The sequence below is a fragment of the Giraffa tippelskirchi genome, chromosome 14, assembly GCF_054371585.1.
Source record: "Giraffa tippelskirchi isolate mGirTip1 chromosome 14, T2T-mGirTip1v1.2.pri, whole genome shotgun sequence".
Classification (NCBI taxonomy): domain Eukaryota; kingdom Metazoa; phylum Chordata; class Mammalia; order Artiodactyla; family Giraffidae; genus Giraffa; species Giraffa tippelskirchi.
The window spans coordinates 52,606,110-52,630,851 of record NC_137288.1 but is presented as its reverse complement, the minus strand read 5'-3'; the positions used below and the strand labels follow the sequence as shown (position 1 = coordinate 52,630,851).

The 24,742-nt window shown below is 41.4% G+C and overlaps 1 protein-coding gene across 11 annotated transcripts in view; it reads right to left on the bottom strand.

Annotated features, from left to right (window-relative positions):
• Positions 1-24,742, bottom strand: part of PTPRM (protein tyrosine phosphatase receptor type M) — a 649,319-nt gene that overhangs the window by 401,785 nt on the left and 222,792 nt on the right. For all 11 annotated transcript variants that reach the window (XM_081561596.1, XM_081561601.1, XM_081561595.1 and 8 more), the window contains exon 3: positions 7,955-8,226. In XM_081561596.1, the coding sequence (XP_081417722.1) occupies positions 7,955-8,226 (272 nt within the window). The remainder of the gene's footprint in view (positions 1-7,954; positions 8,227-24,742) is intronic.

Sequence of the window (24,742 nt, the reverse complement as noted above, 5' to 3'; positions counted from 1 at the left end):
AATCAACCCTGAATATTCATTGGAAGGACTAATGCTGAAGCTGAAGCTCCAATATTTTGGCCACCTGATGCGAAGAGTTGACTTATCGGAAAAGACCATGATGCTGGGGAAGATTGAAGGCAAAAGGTGAAGAAAGTGGCAGAAGATGAGATGGTTAGATAGCATCACCAACTCAATGACCATGAATCTGAGCAAACTCTGTGAAGGACAGGAGAGCCTGGTGTGCTATAATCCACAGAGCCAGAAAGAGTCAGACAAAATTTAGCAACACCTAAGTAGCAAGTGCCTACTGAGCTGCTACCACTCAGCATGGCTTTTGTGACCTTCTCAAAAAGTGGGCTGAAGGCCAGTCCAGTAAGAAACCAAGGCTGCCATGTGGGAGTCCAGCTGGAAGGTAACGAGAAGAGGTAAGAAAGACCAAGTCCTTCCTATTCCCTCAAACCATCATCCACCAGGAAAGATGGCAGATGGGTAAAGGGTAAATCTTGGCTTAGCCTCCCTTGAAATGCTAGTACCTTGGTAAGTTTGGTGTACAGAGAACTGAGAGCAGGGATCCACCTCTCCTCTCCTGCCAGGCCCTACAGTGCATCTAAGAGATTTGTTTTTACAGGAGGTGTGGTGGGCTACAGCCCATGGGTCCCAAAAAGAGTTGGACACGACTTAGCGACTAGACAACAACAAGTGGAGCAACCAGAACACCGTCATCTTCCCTGACTTTCCCATCCTCCTTGTCACTGTCCCCTGCCTGGCATGACCCCTTATTTCAGGAGCTGGGGGTGGTGGTGGTGGATTTCTAGACCACCTGTGCATTTTTTCCTTTTCAAAACAACCATTTCTGTTAAAGATCACTGCCCTCCTGGCCTCAGTCAGTACTCAGAGACACTGTATCCAAAAGCAGGGCAGTGAATGTGGGGTTCCAGGGGTGTCTCTGGGTGCACATGGGGTTAGGAACCCAGAGGAATCCATCAGAGGCTTCCAGAAACTTGTGGGGGTGGGGAAGAAGAGAGAGGAGCAGGGAAGGAAGGGAATCCAAGTGAAGTATTTTCTAAAACCTTCACAACAAAGCAAAATGGTGCCTGTGAGAGGAAAACACTATTCTTCACAAGGCAAAGTCAGTGTGTAAATCAAAGCCAGCAGGGGCTACAGCCCAGGTGCCCTGGCAAAGGCAGGCAGCCTGGGCATATGCTGCCCCCTAATAGAGGGGCAGGTCCTACGTCACAGTGGTTAGGACAAACACTTAATTGAGGAGTTAAGTACATGGTAATCAAATGGCAACCCACTCCAGTGTTCTTGCCTGGAAAATCCTATGTACAGAGGAGCCTGGCGAGCTAAAGTCCATGGGGTCACAAAGAGTTGGACACGACTGAGAGACTTCAGTTTCACTTTCAATCTCCACACCCTTGATCGTTTGTGTGTTAATGGACAGTAATTAACCTGCAAGTCCCTGTGTTCCATGCAAGTCATCATCATGAATGGGTACCTGCAGAATACGATTTTCCCATAAACAGGAAAAGCTCCACTAAATGACTACTGTGGCAAGAACACTCCACTCTGTTAAGAAAAGTTTTGAAATGCTACACATGCTAATAAAGATCATGTTAGCAGAAAGGTTATAAAAACAAAGGGATGCCCAAGAGAACAGACTAGATTTATCCAAAATACACAGGCCAGTGGTGTTTCAGTTCAGTTCAGTCGCTCAGTCATGTCCGACTCTTTGCAACCCCATGAATTGCAGCATGCCAGGCCTCTCTGTCCATCACCAACTCCCGGAGTCTACCCAAACCCATGTCCATCGAGTCGGTGATGCCATCCAACCATCTGATTCTCTGTTGTCCCCTTCTCCTCCTGCCCCCAATCCTATCCAGCATTAGGGTCTTTTCCAATGAGTCAACTCTTCCATGAGGTGGCCAAAGTATTGCAGTTTCAGCTTCAACATCAGACCTTCCAATGAACACCCAGGATTGATCTCTTTTAGGATGGATTCATTGGATCTCCTTGCAGTCCAAGGGACTCTCAAGAGTCTTCTCCAACACCACAGTTCAAAAGCATCAATTCTGCGGCGCTCAGCTTTCTTCACCGTCCAACTCTCACATCCACACATGACCACTGGAAAAACCATAGCCTTGACTAGACGGAATTTTGTTGGCAAAGTAATGTCTCTGCTTTTAAATATGCTATCTAGGTTGGCCATAACCTTCCTTCCAAAGAGTAAGCGTCTTTTAATTTCATGGCTGCAATCACCATCAGCAGTGATTTTGGAGCCCAAAAAAATAAAGTCTGACACTGTTTCCACTGTTTCCCCATCTATTTCCCATGAAGTGATGGGACCAGATGCCATGATCTTAGTTTTCTGAACGTTGAGCTTTAAGCCAACTTTTTCACTCTCCTCCTTCACCTTCATCAAGAGGCTCTTTAGTTCTTCTTCACTTTCTGCCATAAGGGTGGTATCATCCGCATATCTGAGGTTATTGATACTTCTCCCAGCAATCTTGATTCCAGCTTGTGTTTCTTCCAGCCCAGCGTTTCTCATGATGTACTCTGCATAGAAGTTAAATAAGCAGGGTGACAATATACAGTCTTGACGTACTCCTTTTCCTATTTGGAACCAGTCTGTCGTTCCATGTCCAGTTCTAACTGTTGCTTCCTGACCTGCATACAGGTTTCTCAAGAGACAGGTCAGATAGTCTGGTATTCCCATCTCTTTTGGAATTTTCCACAGTTTATTGTGATCCACACAGTCAAAGGCTTTGGCATAGTGAATAAAGCAGAAATAGATGTTTTTCTGGAACTCTCTTGCTTTTTCGATGATCCAGCGGATATTGGCAATTTGATCTCTGGTTCTTCTGCCTTTTCTAAAACCAGCTTGAACATCTGGAAGTTCACGGTTCATGTATTGCTGAAGCCTGGCTTGGAGAATTTTGAGCGTGACTTTACTAGCATGTGAGATGAGTACAGTTGTGCGGTAGTTTGAGCATTCTTTGGCATTGCCTTTCTTTGGGATTGGAATGAAAACTGACCTTTTCCAGTCCTGTGGCCACTGCTGAGTTTTCCAAATTTGCTGGCATATCAAGTGCAGCACTTTCACAGCATCACCTTTGAGGATTTGAAATAGCTCAACTGGAATTCCATCACCTCCACTAGCTTTGTTCGTAGTGATGCTTTCTAACGCCCAGTTGACTTCACATTCCAGGATGTCTGGCTCTAGGTGAATGATCACACCATCGTGATTATCTGGGTCGTGAAGATCTTTTTTGTACAGTTCTTCTGTGTATTCTTGCCACCTCTTCTTAATATCTTCTGCTTCTGTTAGGTCCATACCATTTCTGTCCTTTATCGAGCCTATCTTTGCATGAAATGTTCCTTTGGTATCTCTAATTTTCTTGAAGAGATCTCTAGTCTTTCCCAATCTATTGCTTTCCTCTATTTCTTTGCACTGATCGCTGAGGAAGGCTTTCTTATCTCTCCTTGCGATTCTTTGGAACTCTGCATTCAGATGGGAATATCTTTCCTTTTCTCCTTTGCTTTTCCCTTCTCTTTTCTTCCCAGCTATCTGTAAGGCCTCCTCAGACAGCCATTTTGCTTTTTTGCATTTCTTTTCCATGGGGATTTTCTTGATCCCTGTCTCCTGTACAATGTCACGAACCTCTGTCCATAGTTCATCAGGCACTCTATCAGGTCTAGTCCCTTAAATCTATTTGTCACTTCCACTGTATACTCATAAGGGATTTGATCTAGGTCATACCTGAATGGACTAGTGGTTTTCCCTACTTTCTTCAATTTAAATCTGAATTTGGCAATAAGCAGTTCATGATCTGAGCCACAGTCTGCTCCTGGTCTTGTTTTTGCTGACTGTATAGAGCTTTTCCATCTTTGGCTGCAAAGAATATAATCAATCTGATTTCGGTGTTGACCATCTGGTGATGTCCACATGTAGAGTCTTCTCTTGTATTGTTGGAATAGGGTGTTTGCTATGACCAGTGCGTTCTCGTGGCAAAACTCTATTAGCCTTTGCCCTGCTTCATTCTGTACTCCTAGGCCAAACTTGCCTGTCACGCCAGGTGTTTCTTGACTTCCTACTTTTGCATTCCAGTCTCCTATAATGAAAAGGACATCTTTTTTGGGTGTTAGTTCTAGAAGGTCTTGTAGGTCTTCATAGAACTGTTCAACTTCAGCTTCTTTGGCGTTACTGGTCGGGGCATAGACTTGGATTACTGTGATATTGAACGGTTTGTCTTGGAAACGAACAGAGATCATTCTCTCATTTTTGAGATTGCATCCAAGTACTGCATTTTGGACTCTTTTGTTGACCATGATGGCTAGTCCATTTCTTCTAAGGGATTCTTGCCCACAGTAGTAGATATAATGGTCATCTGAGTTAAATTCACCCATTCCAGTCCATCTTAGTTCGCTGATTCCTAGAATGTCGATGTTCACTCTTGCCATCTCCTGTTTGACCACTTCCAATTTGCCTTGATTCATGGACCTAACATTCCAGGTTCCTATGCAATATTGCTCTTTACAGCATCAGACTTTGTGTCTATCACCAGTCACACCCACAGTTGGGTATCGTTTTTGCTTTGGTTCCATCCCATCATTCTTTCTGGAGTTATTTCTCCACTGATCTCCATTAGCATATTGGGCACCTACTGACCAGTGGTGTTTAGTTGAGCTAAAAACCTTTCCAAACCCAACAACTTACAAGACTCAGATTCTGACCGAGGTGAGAACTGACTCAGGATTTTGTAGCCAAAGATACGGGAGAAACAGACATTCTTGACAAAGCAGTAAGGGAGGATCAGAGACAGGACAGATAGAAGGAGCTCAGTATAGCATCCCCATTCCTGCCCTCCCCCACCCAGAGCACCTGCTCCCCAGGGGTAGGCAGAGCACCATGATGGCAGCACCAGGGCTACCTTGCTATAACGTTCTGGTGGCAAAGCCCTTGGTTCTTCCCTTTCATCCAGCGTTTCAATGAAGGATTTGTTCCTGGAAACTTTTTTCACTGGACACTTTCTGCCACGGCACCAAACACATTTAAGGAGTGACTTAGCAGGAGAAAGCATCAACTATTATCCACTTCTCCTTTTTATGTTTTCCACAAATCTGATTTGTGGCTCAGATGGTAAAGAATACACCTGAAATGTGGGAGACCTAGGTTTGATCCCAGAGTTGGGAAGATCCCCTGGAGGGGGGCATGGCAACCTGTTCTAGTATTCTTGCCTGGAGAATCCCCATGGACAGAGGAGCCTGGCGGGCTACAGTCCCTGGGGTTGCAAAGAGTCGGACACGACTGAGCAACTGAGCACAGCACAGCACAAATCTGAATCTCCATCAGTTACCACCATTTATTGAGAGACTAGCACATTCCAAATTGTGCTTTTCCTTCCTCTTCATGCCTCGCCTTGTCTTTACACTTAGTCCTGGAAGTAGGAAGGCTCATAAGTTTAAGTTGCCCAAACTTAAAATTGACTTCATATCCAAATCCAGTTCTATCTGACGTAAAGCATATGTTCTTTTACTAGATGATGATGCTACCCGTTTTGAAGCAATATTATAATGCGAAATTATAACAGTATAAAATGAAATTCCTTAAAAGACTTCATTCACCAATCTTAACTCATGAGATCAAAACTACCTTCAAAAGTGTAAAAAGCATCTTATAGAAATAAAGTATTATATGAATATAAAGTATTTTAATATGGTAGTATTTGAAGCATATGGTCACTCCACATTAATTTGCTAGATCTTTATCATGTATTAATATCTTGTAGCCTAAATAATGGAGTGTCTGGGGGAAGCAGAGTCCCTGGACAGTGAGAAAGGGTCTCCAAAAGGTGTCACTTCCTTTGTATTTTTTTAAAAAATATTTATTCTGTTTTGTTGGGTCTTTGTTGCAGCATTTGGGATCCTTAGTTGCAGCATTCCAATTCTTAACTGTGGCATGTGGGATCTAGGCACTGGATTGTAGCCAGTGTCAAAACTAAACCTATGCACTAGGCTCTGGCAGCTGCGGAGGGTCCTGAAAGAGTTGAGTCTTAGAAGTTCTGGGTGGGGAAAGAAGAAGGTTAGGGCAGAGATGAGCGGGATGCACCTTTTGATCTTCTCTAGATGCCAAGGAGACCAAGGAGGGCTCTCATGCAGGTTCCAGATGGGTACCTGAGGGGCCTGCTCTACTGTGAGATTCTGCGTATGTGCTCAGTCATCTGACTCTGCGCGACCCCATGGACTGTAGCCCACTAGGTTCCTCTGTCCATGGGATTTTCCAGGCAATACTGGAATGGGTTGCCATTTCCTGCTCCGAGGGATTGTCCCGACCTAGGGAATGAACCCACGTTTCCTGCTGTCTCCTGCATTGGCAAGCAGGTTCTTTACCACGAGTGCTACTGTAGGAAGGTCTCCTCCAAAAGGAGTTTCTCAAAACAATCAGCCTCTTAGCCTCATCCATCACATAGATCCTTCTGACGCCTACCTTAGCCAAACCCACTTCCCTTGCTTCCATTTTAATCCAGCAAAAGAAGAAACTTTGTCCTAAAGGCCATACTTTTTAATTATGCCCCTGACAGGTTATCAATACCTTTGTAAAAAAGAAGGATATGCAGTAAGTAGAGCATTTTTCCTCTGGAAGAAAAATTACTGTTTAATCTTTTTTGTTTTATACACAAAAACAGCACATGGGCATTGTGCAAAATTTTGGATATGACATCTGATGGAAAGAAAAAAGTTCAAGTCACTAGCTGGGGCTATACCACTTTTTCATTTATTTATTTCACCATAAAGTTTAATTATGTATGTGAAAAGTGAAAGTGTTAGTCACTCAGTGGTGTTGGACTCTTGTGACCCCATGGATTGTAGCCCACCAGGCTTCTCTGCCCATGGGATTTTTCAGGCAAGAATACCAGAGTGGGTTGTCATTCCTTTCTCCAGGGGATCTTCCTGACTCAGGGATCGATCTTGGGTCTCCTGCATTGTAGGCCGATTCTTTTACCATCTAAGCCAACAGGGAAGGGCAATTACATATACATATTTATGTATTAGTACATATATATTTAATTTAAAATTGAATCTAAAATGATGCTTTATGATTTTATACCCGTTTAATCCACTTAAGAACATAAGCTTATATATATTACTAAATGATCTTTTGTAATGTTATTCTTAATGGTTGAAAAATGACTTTTTGTATTGAGGTGGTATACATTAACTCATCCTCTATTGTTAGAAATGTAATACTGTTCCTGATTTTTCATTATTGTAAACACACCGCCATGAATATCCTTGTAGCTAATTAGCTGCAACCGGTCTTCATTATTTCCTTAAGATGAACTCCTCATAGTAGATTGCTTAAATTAGACTTATCTAATTTCTTAACACTTTTAAAATGTATTGCCCAAGTGCACCCTGAAAGGATTTTAGCAATTTACATATGTACTGCCGGCTTCCCAGGTGGCGCAGTGGTAAAGAATCCGCCTGCCAAGGCAGAAGATGCAGGAGAGATGGGTTCGATCCATGGTCTGGGAATATCCCCTGAAAGAGGAAATGGCAACCCACTCCCATATTCATGCCTGGAGAATTCCATGGATAGAAGAGCCTGGTGGGCGATAGTCCATGGGGTTGCAAAAAGTCGGACACAATTGAGCTACTGAACACACACACACAACCCAGAAAGTTAAACATCCTTACAAACAGTACTTCCTGCCCTGCTGCAGATGACTGTTTCTATTTTTTTAACTTGATATATATAAAACAAGTTTAACTTTTTAGCTTTTTACTCATTTCTCAAGGTAATGTACAAACAAAGCTTTAATATATTCCCTATCCAAGAGCACAAACTTTAACTCGGTCTAAAAATACCAATGCTTCTTATCCATTCTCCAATTAGACTAATAGAAAAATGATTTATATTTTCAGAAGTTAGACGATATTTCAAGACAGGAAATGAAAAATAAAGGCATACCTGATAAAAGTTAGGCCAGAAGGTACTGATGGCCAGTTCCGCCCTGTTCCATGTACGGTTAGGGTCTCCAGATATATTCCAGATAGGGCTCCCCAGAGGCCCATTATTGACCTTCACGTAGACGTTGAGTGACCCGGGGGCAGAATTACTCTTGCTAGACACAAAGTAGTGAAAGTCAATGCAGTGGGTGTCATTCTCCTTCAGCTGAGGTAGGAGGAGGTGGGCTCTCTGTCCCTCGGGTCTCCCGGACGTGTTCACCAACATGAAGGAGCCTGCAAAAAAAAAAAAAAAAAATCAAAGGAGGGTCACAATATGAAACACTGCTTCCTGGTCATTTCTGAGAAGCCACCATCATGTCCATGGGTCGACACTGCAATTCTACACACTTGCCCTTGGCTTTCAAAGTCCTCTCTGTTTCACCTCTTTTTACCCTCAAAGTAGTCTCAAGATGAGTGGATGGCAAAGTCCCTTGATGTCACTGTGATTAGTCTCCTAAGGAACATGCATGGTTTTCTTTGCACTGTTCAATCTGATGGTCACTAGCCACATGTAGTTTTTTTAATAAATTAATTAAAAATCTGTAAGGTTGAGTCATATTTTAGATTCCATATATAAGTGACATTGTATGATACTGTCTTTCTCTCTCTGATATACTTCACTTAGTATGATAATCTCTAGTTGCATTCATGTTACTGCAAATGGCATTATTTTGCTCTATGGCTGAGTAGTATTCCATTGTGTGTGTGTGTGTGTGTGTGTGTGTGTGTGTGTATGTACCACATCTTCTTTATCTATTCATCTGTCAAAGGACATTTATGTCTTGGCTATGGTGAACAATGCTGCTATAAACATAAGGGTGTGGGTATCTTTTTGAATTATACTTTTGTCCAGATATATGCCCAGGAGTCAAATTGCTGGATAATATGGGGAAGGAATGGATTCAATGGACATTAGTTTGAGCAAACTCTGGGAGATAGTGAAGGACAGGGAAGCCTGGCATGCTGCAGTTCATGGGGTCGCAAAGAGTCAGATACAACTTAGCAACCGAACAACAGAGAAGGAATAATTGGGAGCTTGGGGTTGGTACATGCAAACTATTACATATAGAATGGATAACAAGGTACTACTGTATATCATAGGGAATGGTATTCAATATCCTGAGATAAAGCATAATGGGAAAGAATATAAAAAAGAATGTGTATATATATCTGACTCTTTTTGCTATACAACAGAAATTAACACAACATTACAACATTGCAAATTGACTGTACTTCAATTTAAAAAAAAGATAAATAAAAAAACATTCAGCACTTGGATAAAAAAAAAAAATTCTATAACGTTGAAAGTTTAGGTCCTCAGCCACACGGCCCACATTTCAAGCACTCAACAGCCACGTGGGGGCAGGCGCTGCCATGTCGGGCTGTTTGATTCTGAACTTCTCCAACATCTCTAGACAGCACGATTCTGTCATAGTTCCACCACTGAGTCATCACAGCCACTCTAAGATTTCCATATAATCTAGAGAAAGGGAACAGGCTGGTCTGGTTTGAGGAATCTTAGAAGCTGTATAGACATGATGATGTTCTTTGTCGTCAATATAGCATGATTTTCTTGCAGGTCAGCACCACTGCTCCTCCCCCCACTGCTGCCACAGCTGGCTTCTCCTTGACCGGAGGTGGGGAGGGTGATGAAGTCTTCTGGTCAGTGGTTGTGCCCAGGGAGGATGGTCATTCACAGAAGTCTCTGTGACTCCTTTTATCTTCTCATCCAGGGCACTAACCCACCCATGAGTGACCGAGAGTTTCCATATTGACGTAAGCTTCCCAGGCACCCTGACCTTAGGAAAGAGAAAGGTTCAAGAAATGGCAACTATAATAATGATAGGAATTTCATGTATCACAATGCATAAGATAAAATCTTCTAAGAATAAAAGGGAAAACTGGTCATCACAAGTCTTCTTTAGCAGAGAGGAAAAAATGTATTGAAATTCTGAGAGGGAAGAACAACTAAATTTGGAGAATCAAAGTGAAAATAATACTACTCAGGGTGGTTGGACGTTTCTACTGTAGAAAGCAACTATTACCCTCAGTTGAGTGTTCCTTTAAAAACTTCCATCACTGTGAACCGTACTTTTCAATTTACATGTATGAATGCTTGTGGGTATATATTGAGTTGGCCAGAAAATTTGTTTGGGCTTTTCCATTACATCTTATAGAAAAACCTGAACAACTTTTTGGCCAACCCAATATATTTTAGTAAACGCTCACATATATGTATAAACATACATACACAATCCTAGAAAAGGTGTGGAATTTTTCTCTCATCTACACGCTGTGGTTTCTTAAACAGCAAAATGAGACTACCTTTCTCAGAGAATTATTAGGAGAACTAAAAAAAAACACAAAAACCAAATGTAGATATATCCTTTATAAATTAATAGGCTATTATTAAGGGATCAATATTACAAAATGTTTGCATCTAGTTGTTACCTCTCAAGACCGCTTTCTGAGATGAGCTCATGCTAACGCCATTTAAGAAAAACAGGAACTGCATCACAGAGAGACTAGGAAGCATCTTATCCAGGTTTAAGGATGAGTCAGTGGCAAACCCTGAACTTAAAGCCTGAGTTTCCAGCCCATTACTCATCTTGCTACACTCTAATAACCTCAGGTTTCCTCCTGTGCCATGCGAGCACATGTGGAGAAAACAAACCCCTTCACGACAGTGAAGGAAAATTACAAGCGCTATTTGAAAATACAGCAATTTTTCAAGAGATGAATGTTATGTACCTGGAAATATGAAAGCCAAGCCACAAGGGAGGGGTTAGGGAACATATATTTCAGTAATAAGGAAGAACTGCAAACGTGGTTGAAGAAAGAGATGGGGACAGAGAGACCGAATATGTGGAAGAGAATACCACTGAAATGACTGGGGTTAGCTATATTCTACAAAATGTGGGGGGGAAATCTCTTGAAGAGACGCAGGGTTGACCAACCCCATCACAAATGTATAGCTGGCTACGGTATTTACAAGACTTAAAAACTGTACTTTGTTGCTTTTAGTAAAATAAGAAAATTTATTCCACATTCTGTCTTTTGGGGTTGTGGCATCGGCAACATAGTTACAATGTCGAATATTCCCACTGATGAGGCCGAGGTATGACATAGACTCTGAATCACCAAAACCTTTAGTATCATCACATTGTCAAGAATATTATTTCTGGACTTCCCTGGTGGTCCAGTGCTAAAGAATCCCCCTGCCAATGCAGGGGATACAGGTTAAATCCTGGTCCAAGAAGATTCCACACGCTGCGGAGCAATAACTACTCCAGGGCATTCACCCTAGAGCCTGTGCTTTACAACAAGAGAAGCCCACTCACCGCAACTAGAGGAAGCACACGTGCATCAACTAGGACCCAGTGCAGCCAAAAGTAAATAAAAATAAAAAAATATATAAATATATTAAAAATATATAAAGAAAATGCACAAAAGAAAAAATACAAAAAAAAAAAAAAAGAATATTATTTCTTGGAGTGTTTCCATCACTTACATGTGGTGACCAGAGGTGGTAAACGTGTTGATGTGCATACAAGGGCAAGGTCTCCTGCATCTGGGGAGGTTGAGTCTGGATACTTAGATGAAGAGTCTCTTTACACAGGTTGGGATAAACTGGGTAACTTCCTATTGTAGTTGTTCAGGAATCACTGGAGTTCCCTAAGATACTATTTTTCCCACTACACAGCCTGTCCTTCAATACTGACTCCATTCAGCTTCATCCCAGCACAGAATGCTCTGTCAGCTTCTTAAGTGGTCTAAAGTATAGAGATATTTTTATCTTGAGGTCAAGGTGAAATTCAGGTGTTATGAACTGCAAATACTGAAATGATCCTGACTTGTATGTGCGTGTTGAGTCACTATAGTAGTGCCCTACTCTTTGCGACCCCATGGACTACAGCCCTTCAGGCTCCTCTGTATATGGAATTCTCCAGGCAAGAATACTGGAGTGGGTTGCCATTCCCTTCTCCAGAGGATCTTCCTGACCCAGGGATCGAACCTGGGTCTCCTGCATTGCAGGCAGATTCTTTACCATCTGAGCCACCAGGGAAGTCCTCCTGACTTGTATAAATTCTCCTTTTTTCCCTTTTTGAGCCAGAATGTCATGTTACAAGGCATGTTGCCGCAATGCAAATTAGCTAATAGGATTAGCAAACAGGGGCATGACAGCCATAGAACAGCCGAGTCCCTTCAGCTCAAGTGCAGTTTTTGCAGAACGTTAAGGTTTTAGAGTGATCAAGGGCAAATTTTCTCTCCAGTAAAGGGCAACGTGATGCCCATTTGACAAAGCTCAAACTCCTGCAGAAATACCTTCGCTTAGGGTCACAAGCAACATGAAGTTCAGTGGCTCTTTGGAGCTATTCCTCTTTCTACTCTGTTAAGCTGCCTGGGAAACTGCGAGCCTAGATGAAGAAGCCATGAAGGTTCTGCTCCCCTCCTGAGTTCAGAAAGGAAAGAACACTGATGAGGACCACGAGCCCGAGATCCTATGTTTCAGCTGGCAGAAAGCGGTCTCCAGCAGAAAGGAATGACTCCTGGGCCTCTTCTAGTGAGGAGGAGGATGAGAGAGTCCTCGGCACAGGGCAAAGGACGGATTCTCGAGTTAAGGAGATGTGGGTTTGATCCCTGGTTCGGAAAGATCCGCTGGAGAAGGAAATGGCAACCCACTCCAGTATTCCTGCTTGGAGAATCCCATGGACAGAGAAGCCTGGTGGGCTATAGTCTATAGGGTCACAAAGAGTCAGACATGACTTAGCAACTGAACAACAACAAAAAACTGTTGCTATTGGTTATACAAAGATGCATAGATTTGAATGGTCAGTGCCATTTTTCTTATAAGACCTAGCACTTTTGGTGTGTAGCTTTGTGCAGTTAGGCAGAAGGTTTCCAAGGACAGGTGTGTGACTTTGGTCTAAGCTCCTGCTCTACCTGGATCGTCTTCCTTCCTAACTTCCTTCCGCCCTCTGAAAGCAGCTGGGTCTCTGGACTGTCCCCATGGTCACAGGCAAAGGTCCTCCACCTCTAAACAGTCCAAAAACTACCCGAGCAGCTCGTCCCCACACATTATTATTTTTATTGAAGTACAGCTGCTGTACAGTGTCATATAAGTTACAGGTATACCATAGAGTGATTCACAGTTTTAAATGTTTCACTCCATTTATAGATATTATAAAATACTGCCTATATTCCTCATGTAGTACAATATAACCTTTTAGCTTATTTTATATCTATGAATTTGTACCTCTTAATCCCCTACCCCGTATTGCTTCTTTCTCCTTTTCTTTTTTTTAAAACAATTAAACTATTGATTTAATTTTGTCTTTGTCTATAGGCATAGTGGGATCTTAGTTCCTCAACCAGGACTTGAACCTATGACTCCTGCATTGGAAGCGTAGAGCTTTAACCACTGGACCACTAGGGAAGTCCTGCCCTTAACTGTTTTCTCTCCTTAATGGTAACACCAGTTTGTTCTCTCCATCTGTTCCCCATTCTCTCCATCTGCTTCTTTTTTTTTTTTATTACACTCACTAGTTGTATTTTCTAGATTCCACATATAAGTAACATATATGGTATTTCTCTTTCTCTAATACTAATTTTAAAAGAAAAAGTTTCTTTATTGAGTACCTGTTCCCTGGGGTGCAGTCTGCTGAGAAGTCCCTATTTTCTTCCTCCAGAGTCGCTCAACTGATACATCTACGTAGCCCTCACAAATAATGATGAACATATATAAAGGCACTTTGGACAGTGTTTGCCATATAACACAAGCCCAAGAGTTACTGACAATTATCATCACGTTGACTGTGTACTTCAGATCTCCTAATGCCTGGCTTCTCTAAATCGTCTTCAAGTCTTCAGCATTTAGCTCAGCATATTTCCACCTGCCCGCCCAAAACCCACCCGGTACTATCATTTTTCACCTAAAATGGTAACGTTTAAGTTCCCTTTCTTCAAAGGAGAGGAACATTATTACTGAAATTTCAGAAAATCTTCAATTCAATCAATCTTTCCCCTACATTTAAGCTTTGGGAAGGAAACCTTTACTTCTGCATGTGGTCATGAGGAATTATTACGTGGCTTCAAGTTTGTTGTTGAGTCACTAAGCCGTGTCCAACTCTTTGCAACCCCATGGACTGTATCCCACTGGGTTCCTCTGTCGATGGGATTCTTCTGGCAGGAATACTGGAGAAGGTAGCCATTTCTTCCTCCAGGGGACCTTCCGGACCGAGGGATCAAACCTGGGTTTCCTGCATCACAGGCAGATTCTTTAAGGCTGAGCCACCAGGGAAACCCATCAAGTTTAGAAGATGACATTTCAGCCGACACTAGTACTTCCTGCACTAGTGTTCTATGGTGAGTGTGCAGAAGAAAGTGTGAACATTTATGTTTAGCATCTTCTAGCAACTCTAGAATCCTGGGGTAAAGTCCCAGTTGTGCCTAAAGGGATGGCAGGTCAGAGGAAGAGGTTCCTTTTAATTGTCTGAATGTATCACCTGCCTGTTACAGAAGTAAAGTCAACTCAAAAACTAATGTTAAAGACTTCAAAGCATTCACATTCTAGACTATTAAGTCTGTTTTTAACAATGTCCCTATAAGGTTGAATATTTAATTTTCAATGTCTACTTCAATGTTTGGACTGTGATAAAATGCATTTTCAAAGAGTCATTGGGTCCCCCTTGTTGGCATGTCCTTACGACAATCTTTTACCCTACAAAAATACCCCAACTGGGCAAATAAATAAAAGAAATCAGGATTCAAATTAACATCAAAACTCTGTTTGTGTTCAAATAAAAAAACACTCTTAAGTCACAAGTACAGAAGTGGAGAGAGTATAACGTTGCAGGGCAAATGGAAAGATCTCTACGGAATGGAGTTAGCTTCAAAAGGGGCTGTCTTACCAGGCAGCTCGGCAGGTCTTTAAGAATCATTATTTTGGTTTCGCTGAATAGGAAGACTCTGTTATGAGAACATGTGATGTTCATATTCTCAACTCTTTGGGTGAATTAAATTTAGCTTAATCATACCCATTGGCACATATGTTTGATTAGTCTATCTTCCATCATTGTTGGTGAAGGCGGCAATAACGACATATAATTAGTTACTCCCTTCTACCCCATCATTAAAATCTGCATTGGTGTTCCAGGCTCTATATTTTTAAAGCCTGAGGAAACTGCAGGGATTCTTCTGCAAAATTTGAGAAACTTGGTGCACAGGACAAATGTGAGAACTGTGTGTGCTATTCAATACGTTTGCTGACAGAGAAGCAGCATTTGATGAACTTGAGAGATGGGGCAGTTCCTGCCGTATCAGTAAACAAGGATGTCACAGTCATCAGTGTCTGCAGCCTTCCAGTGTGAGCCTAAGGGCATCCAGGAAAGAGAACAATACCTGCGATCTAGCAGGCATCAGGCTTCAGCCACTCCCGGTAAGCCCCAAAGGAGCTCAGGATGTGAAAACACAGGATACTGACGCAGAATAGCTGAGATGCCTATAAAAGGAATGATTTCAGCCAGCCCAGAATCTTGCATCTTCCCATACATAGGAAAGTGCTAAATTCCTTAACTTGGGATATCTGGTTTTCTTTAATTTGTAATACTCTTTTGATGTTCAGACTACCTGCCCTTTGTTGCAAACCTTCTATATAACCTGGCTCCTCTCCTTGCCTCCTCCTCAGAGAAGTTCTCTCCATGTAACTTGAGATGCTGTCTCTCACGCTTGAAGTCTTAAAAATCCCCACCAAATAAAATACAACTCTCAACTTTTGGGTTGTGACCATTTTTTTTTAAGTTGATATGATGCCCTTTTTCATGAGTTTTGTGTTGACTATATATGCGTCAGAATATGTGTGTGTGTGTGTGTGTGTGTGTGTGTGTGTGTGTGTGTGCACAGCATCACACATGTATGCTGCCCTACAGCATGTGTCTGGTCATTATACTCACATTTCCTATTCTACCTGATTCCATCTTGCAACATGAATAAGTCATGGACATAACCAACATGGATTTCAGAGCCCATGACTGCTTTAAGGCCTTACGGAAATAGCCCCCTGAGACAATCTAAAACTGAGCTCTGCCTGCTCAGTTAAGAAAGCCTTTCCTTGTCAATTTGTAATTTTAAATTTGATCTCATCCTTCAAACACCAAAATACTACATCCCTCCCCTATCTCCCTCAGCCGGTATTAAAATGGTCCTAAAGAATATGTCTTTTCTGATGGGAAACCTTGTGAAATAGGGAAAGTGAAGCTTGCAGAGAAATAAATGAACTCAGGAGCAAATCTCAAAGAGAACAAAACCTCTGCGGGGAGGTGCCATCAGCACTGTAGACACACTTATTAGCACCCATTTCAGCCTGATGAAACTGCTCTCGCCAAGGCCACTCTCCTGTCCTGCAGACCAGCTGTCACGCCTCCTTCTTGGGGCACAGGCTCTTTTGTGTTTCTCTCAAAAATGTCACCCGACCACACGTATGAAATATGTGTTTTGCAACCACTAGAGAAGAAAACTTCTAACAAAAAAATTCTTTCTTCATCCAAATATCCTCTCTCCCTTTCTATTTTTGCCCTCTCTCTTCTTGCTTTTCTGATTGATTCTCAATAATTACTGAGCAGGAAGAACATCTGTGACTTGCACTGATTTTTACCACTCTCCTAAAATGCTGGTGAAAATACAGTAAGATGGCAGAGAAGCCACTACCCTACAAGGAGGCTCAAGTACACTCTCCAACTGCACGATCTCTTCCCTCCTGTAGAGTCCAGCATGTGCTCTCAGCGGGAGGGAAACTGGGGACTCACGTGACCTGGCCTCCTTGCAAGTCACACTGGCCTACAGGCAGTCTGTGCTCCCCAAGGGAATTTCACATCAACGTAAGTGTTATGAAATTAACAATAAGCACAGCTCAACTATTTAAAATAGCCAGGACAGGGAGGCAACCTAAATGTCCATTTACAGATGAATGGATAAAGAAGTGGTGGACATTATCTATCTATCTATCTATCTATCTATCTATCTATCTATCATCTATCTATCTATCTATCTATATAATGGCATACATGCCATTGTGTGCCTACATGCCCATTCACTAAGTCATGTCTGATCTCTGCAACACCACAGACTGCAGCCCACCAGGCTCCTCTGTCCATGGGATTTCCCAGGCAAGCATACTGGAGTGGGCTGCTATTTCCTCCTCCAGAAGATCTTCCTGACCCAGGGATCGATCCCTGAACCCACGCTCCAGAGACTCCTGCACTGGCAGGCAGATTCTTTACCACTGAGCCACTTGGGAATCCCCATAATGCAATATTATTCAGCCATAAAAAAGAATGAAATAATACCATTTGCAGCAAAAGGGATGGACCAAGAGATTATCATACTAAGGTAAGTAAATAAGACAAAGAAAGACAAAAATCATATGGATATCACTTATATGTAGACTCTAAAAAAAATGATATAAATGAACTTATTTACAAAACAGACATAGATTCATAGACTAGAAAACAAACTTAAGGTTAATGAAGGGGAAAGAATGGAAGGATAAAGTAGAATTAACAGATATACACTCCTATATATTAATATAAAATAATCAACCAGGATCTACTGTATATATACCACAGAGAATTATAGTCAATATCTTGTAATAACCTATAATTGGAAAGAATCTGAAAAAGAATATATGTATATATATAACTGGATCACTTTGCTGGTAGACCTGAAACATTATAAATCAACTATATTTCAAAAAAAATAAAAATTAAAAAAATAATAAGCATAGCTCACATCTAAAATGGGTATAAAACAGTTGCTTCAGGACATTTAAACTAAATGCCTCAAAGATAATGCAATTGTTAATTTAGTGATTCACAGCATAATTGAATATGTATTTTTATCTTTATTACTCAGAAGAATACTGAGGTGATCAAATATTAACTCACTTTAACTAGGCACTTTTAGCCATGGCAAGAGGCATCTGAGCAAACATTATGTACTAAGCACTTTGAGAATTCCAAAAAACAAAACTTGGACCAATTCTTCCAGCAAGAATCTCACAGCTAAGCTGTCTATCATATTTTAAATATTTTGTATTGAGCACAGAAACAAAAAAATTCACAAATTAGATCCATTAAGTTTACCAAAATATTTACATAACCACAGCATGAAAAATTTGTAGGTTTAGAACCTAGAACTATCAACCAGAAGCTTATTTTTAAAAAAGAGCTTTTTCCTTTTCATTATGATATAGGTCATATATGAACAAGAGTGTATTGGAAGCAACCTACATGTTCATCAACAGAAGAATGAACAAAGAAGATGTGGTACATATATATAATGGAATATTACTCAGTCTTAAAAGAGAACAAACTTGAGTCATTTCTAGTGAGGTAGATGAACCTAGAGCCTGTTATTTAATATACAGAGGGAAGTAAGTCATAAAGAGAAAAACAAATCTAGTATATTAATGCATATATATGGAATCTGCAAAAATGGTGTTGATGCAGCTATTTGCAGGGAAGGAATTGAGATGCAGATATAAAAAGAGTTTTGAGACATGATTATCATATGAGAGACAAAGAAGAGTTTCTAGAAAAGGGAAGAAACTCTGGTTCATTTAGAGAAGTAACATCTCTCCTCTCATAAAAAAAATGACAGTGAGAAGTCACTTACTGTGTGTCATCTAGACACACTGCTCTAATGACTTATCTGGAAAATACTAGGTGTGTGATTTATAATTTATAAGTAAAGAACAAACGCAGAGTAAACACAACATTTTAACTATCTGATGATGCTAATGACTGTATCTCAGGAAGTGAGCCACAGGTACTATGATAGGAAAGTGACAGGTAGCTGGTTATGATGTTCTCAAGAAGCTGCTTAATTTCCCATAAGTCAGGCTTTTTATCAGTTGACAGTTTTAGAAACAACTTCACTTTTGTTCTAAGTCTCAGAATGACATAAGCCATCACAATTTAACTTACTGCTTATTTTTTCCCTAAATTACTGTTAATTTAGAGATGATTTTTTTTCACATGTGTATCCAGTGATAGACTGTCTACCAGCTAAATTATGTCTTGCCTTAAGAAGACGTTCCCAACAAAAAAATAAATAAATAGCAAAAAAAGATTTTAAAAAGATATTACACAGTAAACTTCTACATGAAATGTAAACGAAACTGAAATATTTTTAAAAGTGCATCATCTTTGACATTTTTGGCTTAAGGAGCTACGCTGCCATAAAAAATAGTCCTCCAAAGAACTCCAAGCGTTCTGTTAACATCCCCAACAGGGAGCTCCCCATATTCCTGAAGAGGAAACAAGTGATTTTGCGTAAGATGTTTCATTAGCCTGCCTGGGGTCAGAAGACACAGCCAAGGTGGGATTCCTCCAGGATCAGAGGGCAGAAAGGAGGATTGATTAAAACGTAACTAGAGGTGGGGGCTTCCCTGGTGGCTCCGTGGCAAAGAATCTCCCTGCCAACGCAAGAGACACGAGTTCAATCTCTGGTCCAGGAAGAATCCACATTCTGCGAAGCAACTGAGTCATGGACCACAATCACTGTGCTCTAGAGCCTGGGCTCTGCAACAAGAGAAGCCACCACAACGAGAAGTCCATGCGCTGCAACAAAGAGTAAACCCCACTCACAACAACGAGAGAAAAGCTGGAGCACCAAGGAAGACCCAGTACAGCTGAAAAGTAATAAATAAATAAATTAAAACAAAAACAAAAAAACTTAACAAGGTTAATCAGTAGAGGAAATTAACCTGGTCTCTGCATCACACTGATGATACAATGTCAAATTTCAGTTCAGTTCAGTTCAGTCGCTCAGTCGTGTCTGACTCTTTGCGACCCCATGAATCGCAGCACGCCAGGCCTCTCTGTCCATCATCAACTCCGGGAGTCTACCCAAATCCATGTCTATCGAGTGAGTGATGCCATTCAACCATCTCATCCTCTGTCGTCCCCTTCTCCTCCTGCCCCCAATCCCACCCAGCATTAGAGTCTTTTCCAATGAGTCAACTCTTTGCATGAGGTGGCCAAAGTATTGGAGTTTCAGCTTCAACATCAGACCTTCCAATGAACACCCAGGATTGATCTTGTTTAGGATGGATTGATTGGATCTCCTTGCAGTTCAAGGTACTCTCAAGAGTCTTCTCCAACACCACAGTTCAAAAGCATCAATTCTTCGGCGTTCAGCTTTCTTCACCATCCAACTCTCATATCCATACATGACCACTGGAAAAACCATAGCCTTGACTAGACGGACCTTTGTTGCAAAGTAATGTCTCTGCTTTTAAATATGCTATCTAGGTTGGTCATAACCTTCCTTCCAAGGAGTAAGCATCTTTTAATTTCATGGCTGCAGTCACCATCAGCAGTGATTTTGGAGCCCCAAAAAATAAAGTCTGACACTGTTTCCACTGTTTCCCCATCTATTTCCCATGAAGTGATGGGACCAGATGCCATGATCTTAGTTTTCTGAATGTTGAGCTTTAAGCCAACTTTTTCACTCTCCTCTTTCACTTTCATAAATGTCAAATTTACAAGTGATCAAAACAGTCTAGAATTTTAAAGAATCTGTTGAATTAATCAGAAAAAGCATAAAGATACTGGTGTCCTTATTTCATATCAATAATTTCATATCGATTAGCAATCGATATGAAAAAGCAGTTTGTATTAGCAGAAATACAATTAGAGAAGAGATGCCTGGGAAAACATTCATCCTCACCGCGAAAATTAAAGCACATGTGGAGGATACTTTAAAACATGAGTAAATTTCTTAAATACGTAAAAATTTCAAATCTAAACATTCGTTAAGGTTCTGGCGAAGCTCCTGCAAGCACTCAGGAAGGAAGCGGGATGATGACTCCTGCATTTCTACCGTAAAGACCATACCTTCTGAGCAGGCTGGGGAGAATCCTGAGTAGACCCATCTAGAGATAAGAATGCCCACTTTGAAAGAGGTTCTGAGGGCTGTGTGGACCAGGGCGGGCGAAGGATTCCTTCTGGTGCAGGACAGGACACAGGAGCACCTAGACCTCTGTGGGCAGGGCTTGGGATCTGCGGCCAGATGGCCTGCATCTGGATCCTGACTTGGCCACTGTTGGAAGTCATGAGCGAGTTAGCTCCCTCCACTCTGCCTCAGTTTCCTAACCTAGGAAATGCGGATAAAATTATGCTCATCTCAAAGAGCTTGTTCAGTGAATTGATTCAATGAGGGAATTCACCTAGAAGGCTTCTCAGAGGAGTGCCTGATACAGAGTAGGTACTTAACCAAAGATTGGCCTGGGCCCTGGTTTTTATCCAAATGTATTTGGTTTTAGCCTAGGGAGACGGAATAGCTGAATTCCTACTTTAAGGTAATCCTGGCCCTCCTGTTGTCACGTGTCTCAACGACCGTGTGATTATATAGACTATACCCTCATGCTTTCAACTTAACAAGGTTAGAAATACTCACCAGGTATGGCATTCAGATTCCTTCCAACATCCAACACTAATCTGCAAACATGCCTAATCATTCTGAATGTAACTCGGAACGAAAACTCCGAGTTGAAATTTTACCAAATCCATGGAATTATACATTTTTACTGAAAATGTACATTTTTTATTGAAAGGGTAAAATTCTATAATAGTTAATGGTGATTGCCAAAGCTGTGAGTTGTGTTTACAAGTTTTCAGATTCATGAGTAAATATGTGTGTGTTCAGTCAATGTTCGACTACAATTTTCTTTCTCAGCATTTTCAACCTGTAGGAACTATAGTTTAATTAAAATACTTTAACTCACCACATCTTGATTTAGTTTATTAGGTAGGTGAGCTAGAAATACATTCAGATATATTATTCTATCACTGAGCTTGGTTGGGTAGAAAATTATTTTTATAGGAGTTCCACTACTTAGCTTTTAGTTGCTCTTTCCTTTAGAATACAGTATAAATTTTTACAATTCTATTAAGACCTAAGGTTTTAAAATGCCTCTCTCATTTTTCATGAAGTTCTGAAGAGGTTTCTTTTTTTTCCTTGTCTCTAGCATATTTTATTTTCCCTTTTAAGTCAATTGAATATAGCTTAAATTCTAACCAATTTAAATTATTTATTATTTTAAGCTCCTTTCAAAATGTACTCACTTGATGCTGAATTGATCTGCTTATAGGAGAAACAACTGTGTACTTGGGAAAAGCTCAGGGAAAAGTCTATAAATTTGCAAAGAAATGGATAACCAAATATTAAACATCCTTGCAGACTCTTTTCTTTTACAGAGAGACCCAGATCTTTCTTTCTCTATGCTTTAGCTTTTTCCTTTAATTTTTTTAAATAATAGAATTAATATATTTCATTATAAAAAGTTGAAAATAAAAGATTTCAAAGGAAAATTGACTCCTTCTCACTCAAATAGCCACAAACTTATCCCAATAAAAAGTGTATTTCCTTCAAAATCTTTGTTTATACATATACAAACATATGTTCATATATATGATGTATTTTTCAGCCTTTTCCTATGCTTTTTAAAGATTAATAACCTGACATGTTCCTTTGGAGTTTGTTTTGTTCTTTACCAATAATATAACATGGATAACTCTTGAGGCCAATAGAGACACATGGACCCAGCCTGCTGCTGCTACCATGTTTATTCCAGTAGAATCCTTGTGAACACACTGTTTTCCCTATAGAATGCTGCTGCTGCTCAGTCGCTTCAGTTGTGTCCGACTCTGTGCGATCCCATAGACAGCAGCCCACCAGGCTCCCCCATCCCTGGGATTCTCCAGGCAAGAACACTGGAGTGGGTTGCTGTTTCCTTCTCCAATGCATGAAAGTGAAAAGTGAAAGTGAAGTCGCTCAGTCGTGTCCAACTCTTCGCGACCCCATGGACTGCAGCCTACCAGGCTCCTCCATCCATGGGATTTTCCAGGCAAGAGTACTGGAATGGGTTGCCGTTGCCTTCTCCCCTCATAGAATAGAGCCCTACAAATCAGGCTGCCAAAAGGTAGATGCATTTCTAAGTTTTCAGTGTTTTGATTTATGGAATAAAAAATACTAAACAACTGCTCCAGGCATGAAAATTTTTTATTTAATAAGGATAATGGCCAGTGGTTTGCACAGAACAGCCCAGTCACTTCAGGGAAGAGTGGGCTGGCTAAAGAGACAGTGGGTCTGAGCCCAGAGGAAGCTGCCTCTTGGCCGTCTCTGTTCCAAATACAGACACTCATCATGGCTTCCTCTTCATGTTATTACTGCTGTTGCTATTGATGGCATTCGGCTTCCCCAGTAGCTCAGTGGTAAAGAATCATCCTGCAATGCAGGAGACACAGGTTCAGTCCTTGGGTCGGGGAAGATCCCCTGGAGAAGGGAATGGCAACCCACTCCAGTATTCTTGCCTGGGAAATCCCATGGACAGATTGGGATTGCAACATGGGATTGTAACAGAGTTGGACATGACTCAGTGACTAAACAACAACTGCTGCTGGTGTTCAGTTCAGTTCAGTTCAGTCGCTCAGTCGTGTCCGACTCTTTGCGACCCCATGAATCAAAGCACACCAGGCCTCCCTGTCCATCACCAACTCCCGGAGTTTACCCAAACCCATGTCCATCGAGTCGGTGATGCCATCCTGCCATCTCATCCTCTGGCGTCCCCTTCTCCTCCTGCCCCCAATCCTTCCCAGCATTAGGGTCTTTTCCAATGAGTCAACTCTTTGCATGAGGTGGCCAAAGTATTGGAGTTTCAGCTTCAACATCAGTCTTTCCAATGAACACCCAGGATTGATCTCCTTTAGGATGGACTGGCTGGCTCTCCTTGCAGTCCAAGGGACTCTCAAGAGTCTTCTCCAACACCACAGTTCAAAAGCATCAATTCTTCGGCGCTCAGCTTTCTTCACCGTCCAACTCTCACATCCATACATGACCACGGGAAAAACCATAGCCTTGACTAGACGGACCTTTGTTGGCAAAGTAATGTCTCTGCTTTTTAATATGCTATCTAGGTTGGTCATACCCTTCCTTCCAAGGAGTAAGCATCTTTTAATTTCATGGCTGCAATCACCATCAGCAGCGATTTTGGAGCCCAAAAAAATAAAGTCTGACACTGTTTCCACTGTTTCCCCATCTATTTCCCATGAAGTGATGGGACCAGATGCCATGATCTTAGTCATCTGAATGTTGAGCTTTAAGCCAACTTTTTCACTCCTCTTTCACTTTCATCAAGAGGCTCTTTAGTTTTTCTTCACTTTCTGCCATAAGGGTGGTGTCATCTGCATATCTGAGGTTATTGGTATTTCTCCCGGCAGTCTTGTGTTACTGAGTATTTACTGAGTACTTGCAGTGTGCCACTTGCTCTGTTAAATATTTTTTTAAGGCAGTTTCCTTTTCATTTATTTAGTTTTGTCTGTGCTAGGTCTTTATTGCTGTGCTGGCTTTCTCTAGCTGCAACAAGCAGGGGCAACTCTTTAGTTGCCGTACATGGGCTTCTCATTGCAGTGGCTTCTCTTGTTGTGGAGTACAGGCTCTAGGGCGCGCAGGTTTCAAGTAGCTGCAGCTCTCAGGCATAGCTGGCCCGCAGCATGTGGGATCTTCCTGGACCAGGGATTGAACCTGTGTTGCCTGCGTTGGCAGGCAGATTCTTATCCACTGAGCCACCGAGGAGGTTCTGCTAAGAACTTTATATCCATTCTTTTATTCGATCTTCTCAATAACCCATGGGTGGGGGAATATTATCAATCCATATTCAGAAGGGTTAAAAATCTTCCCCAAGGCCTGG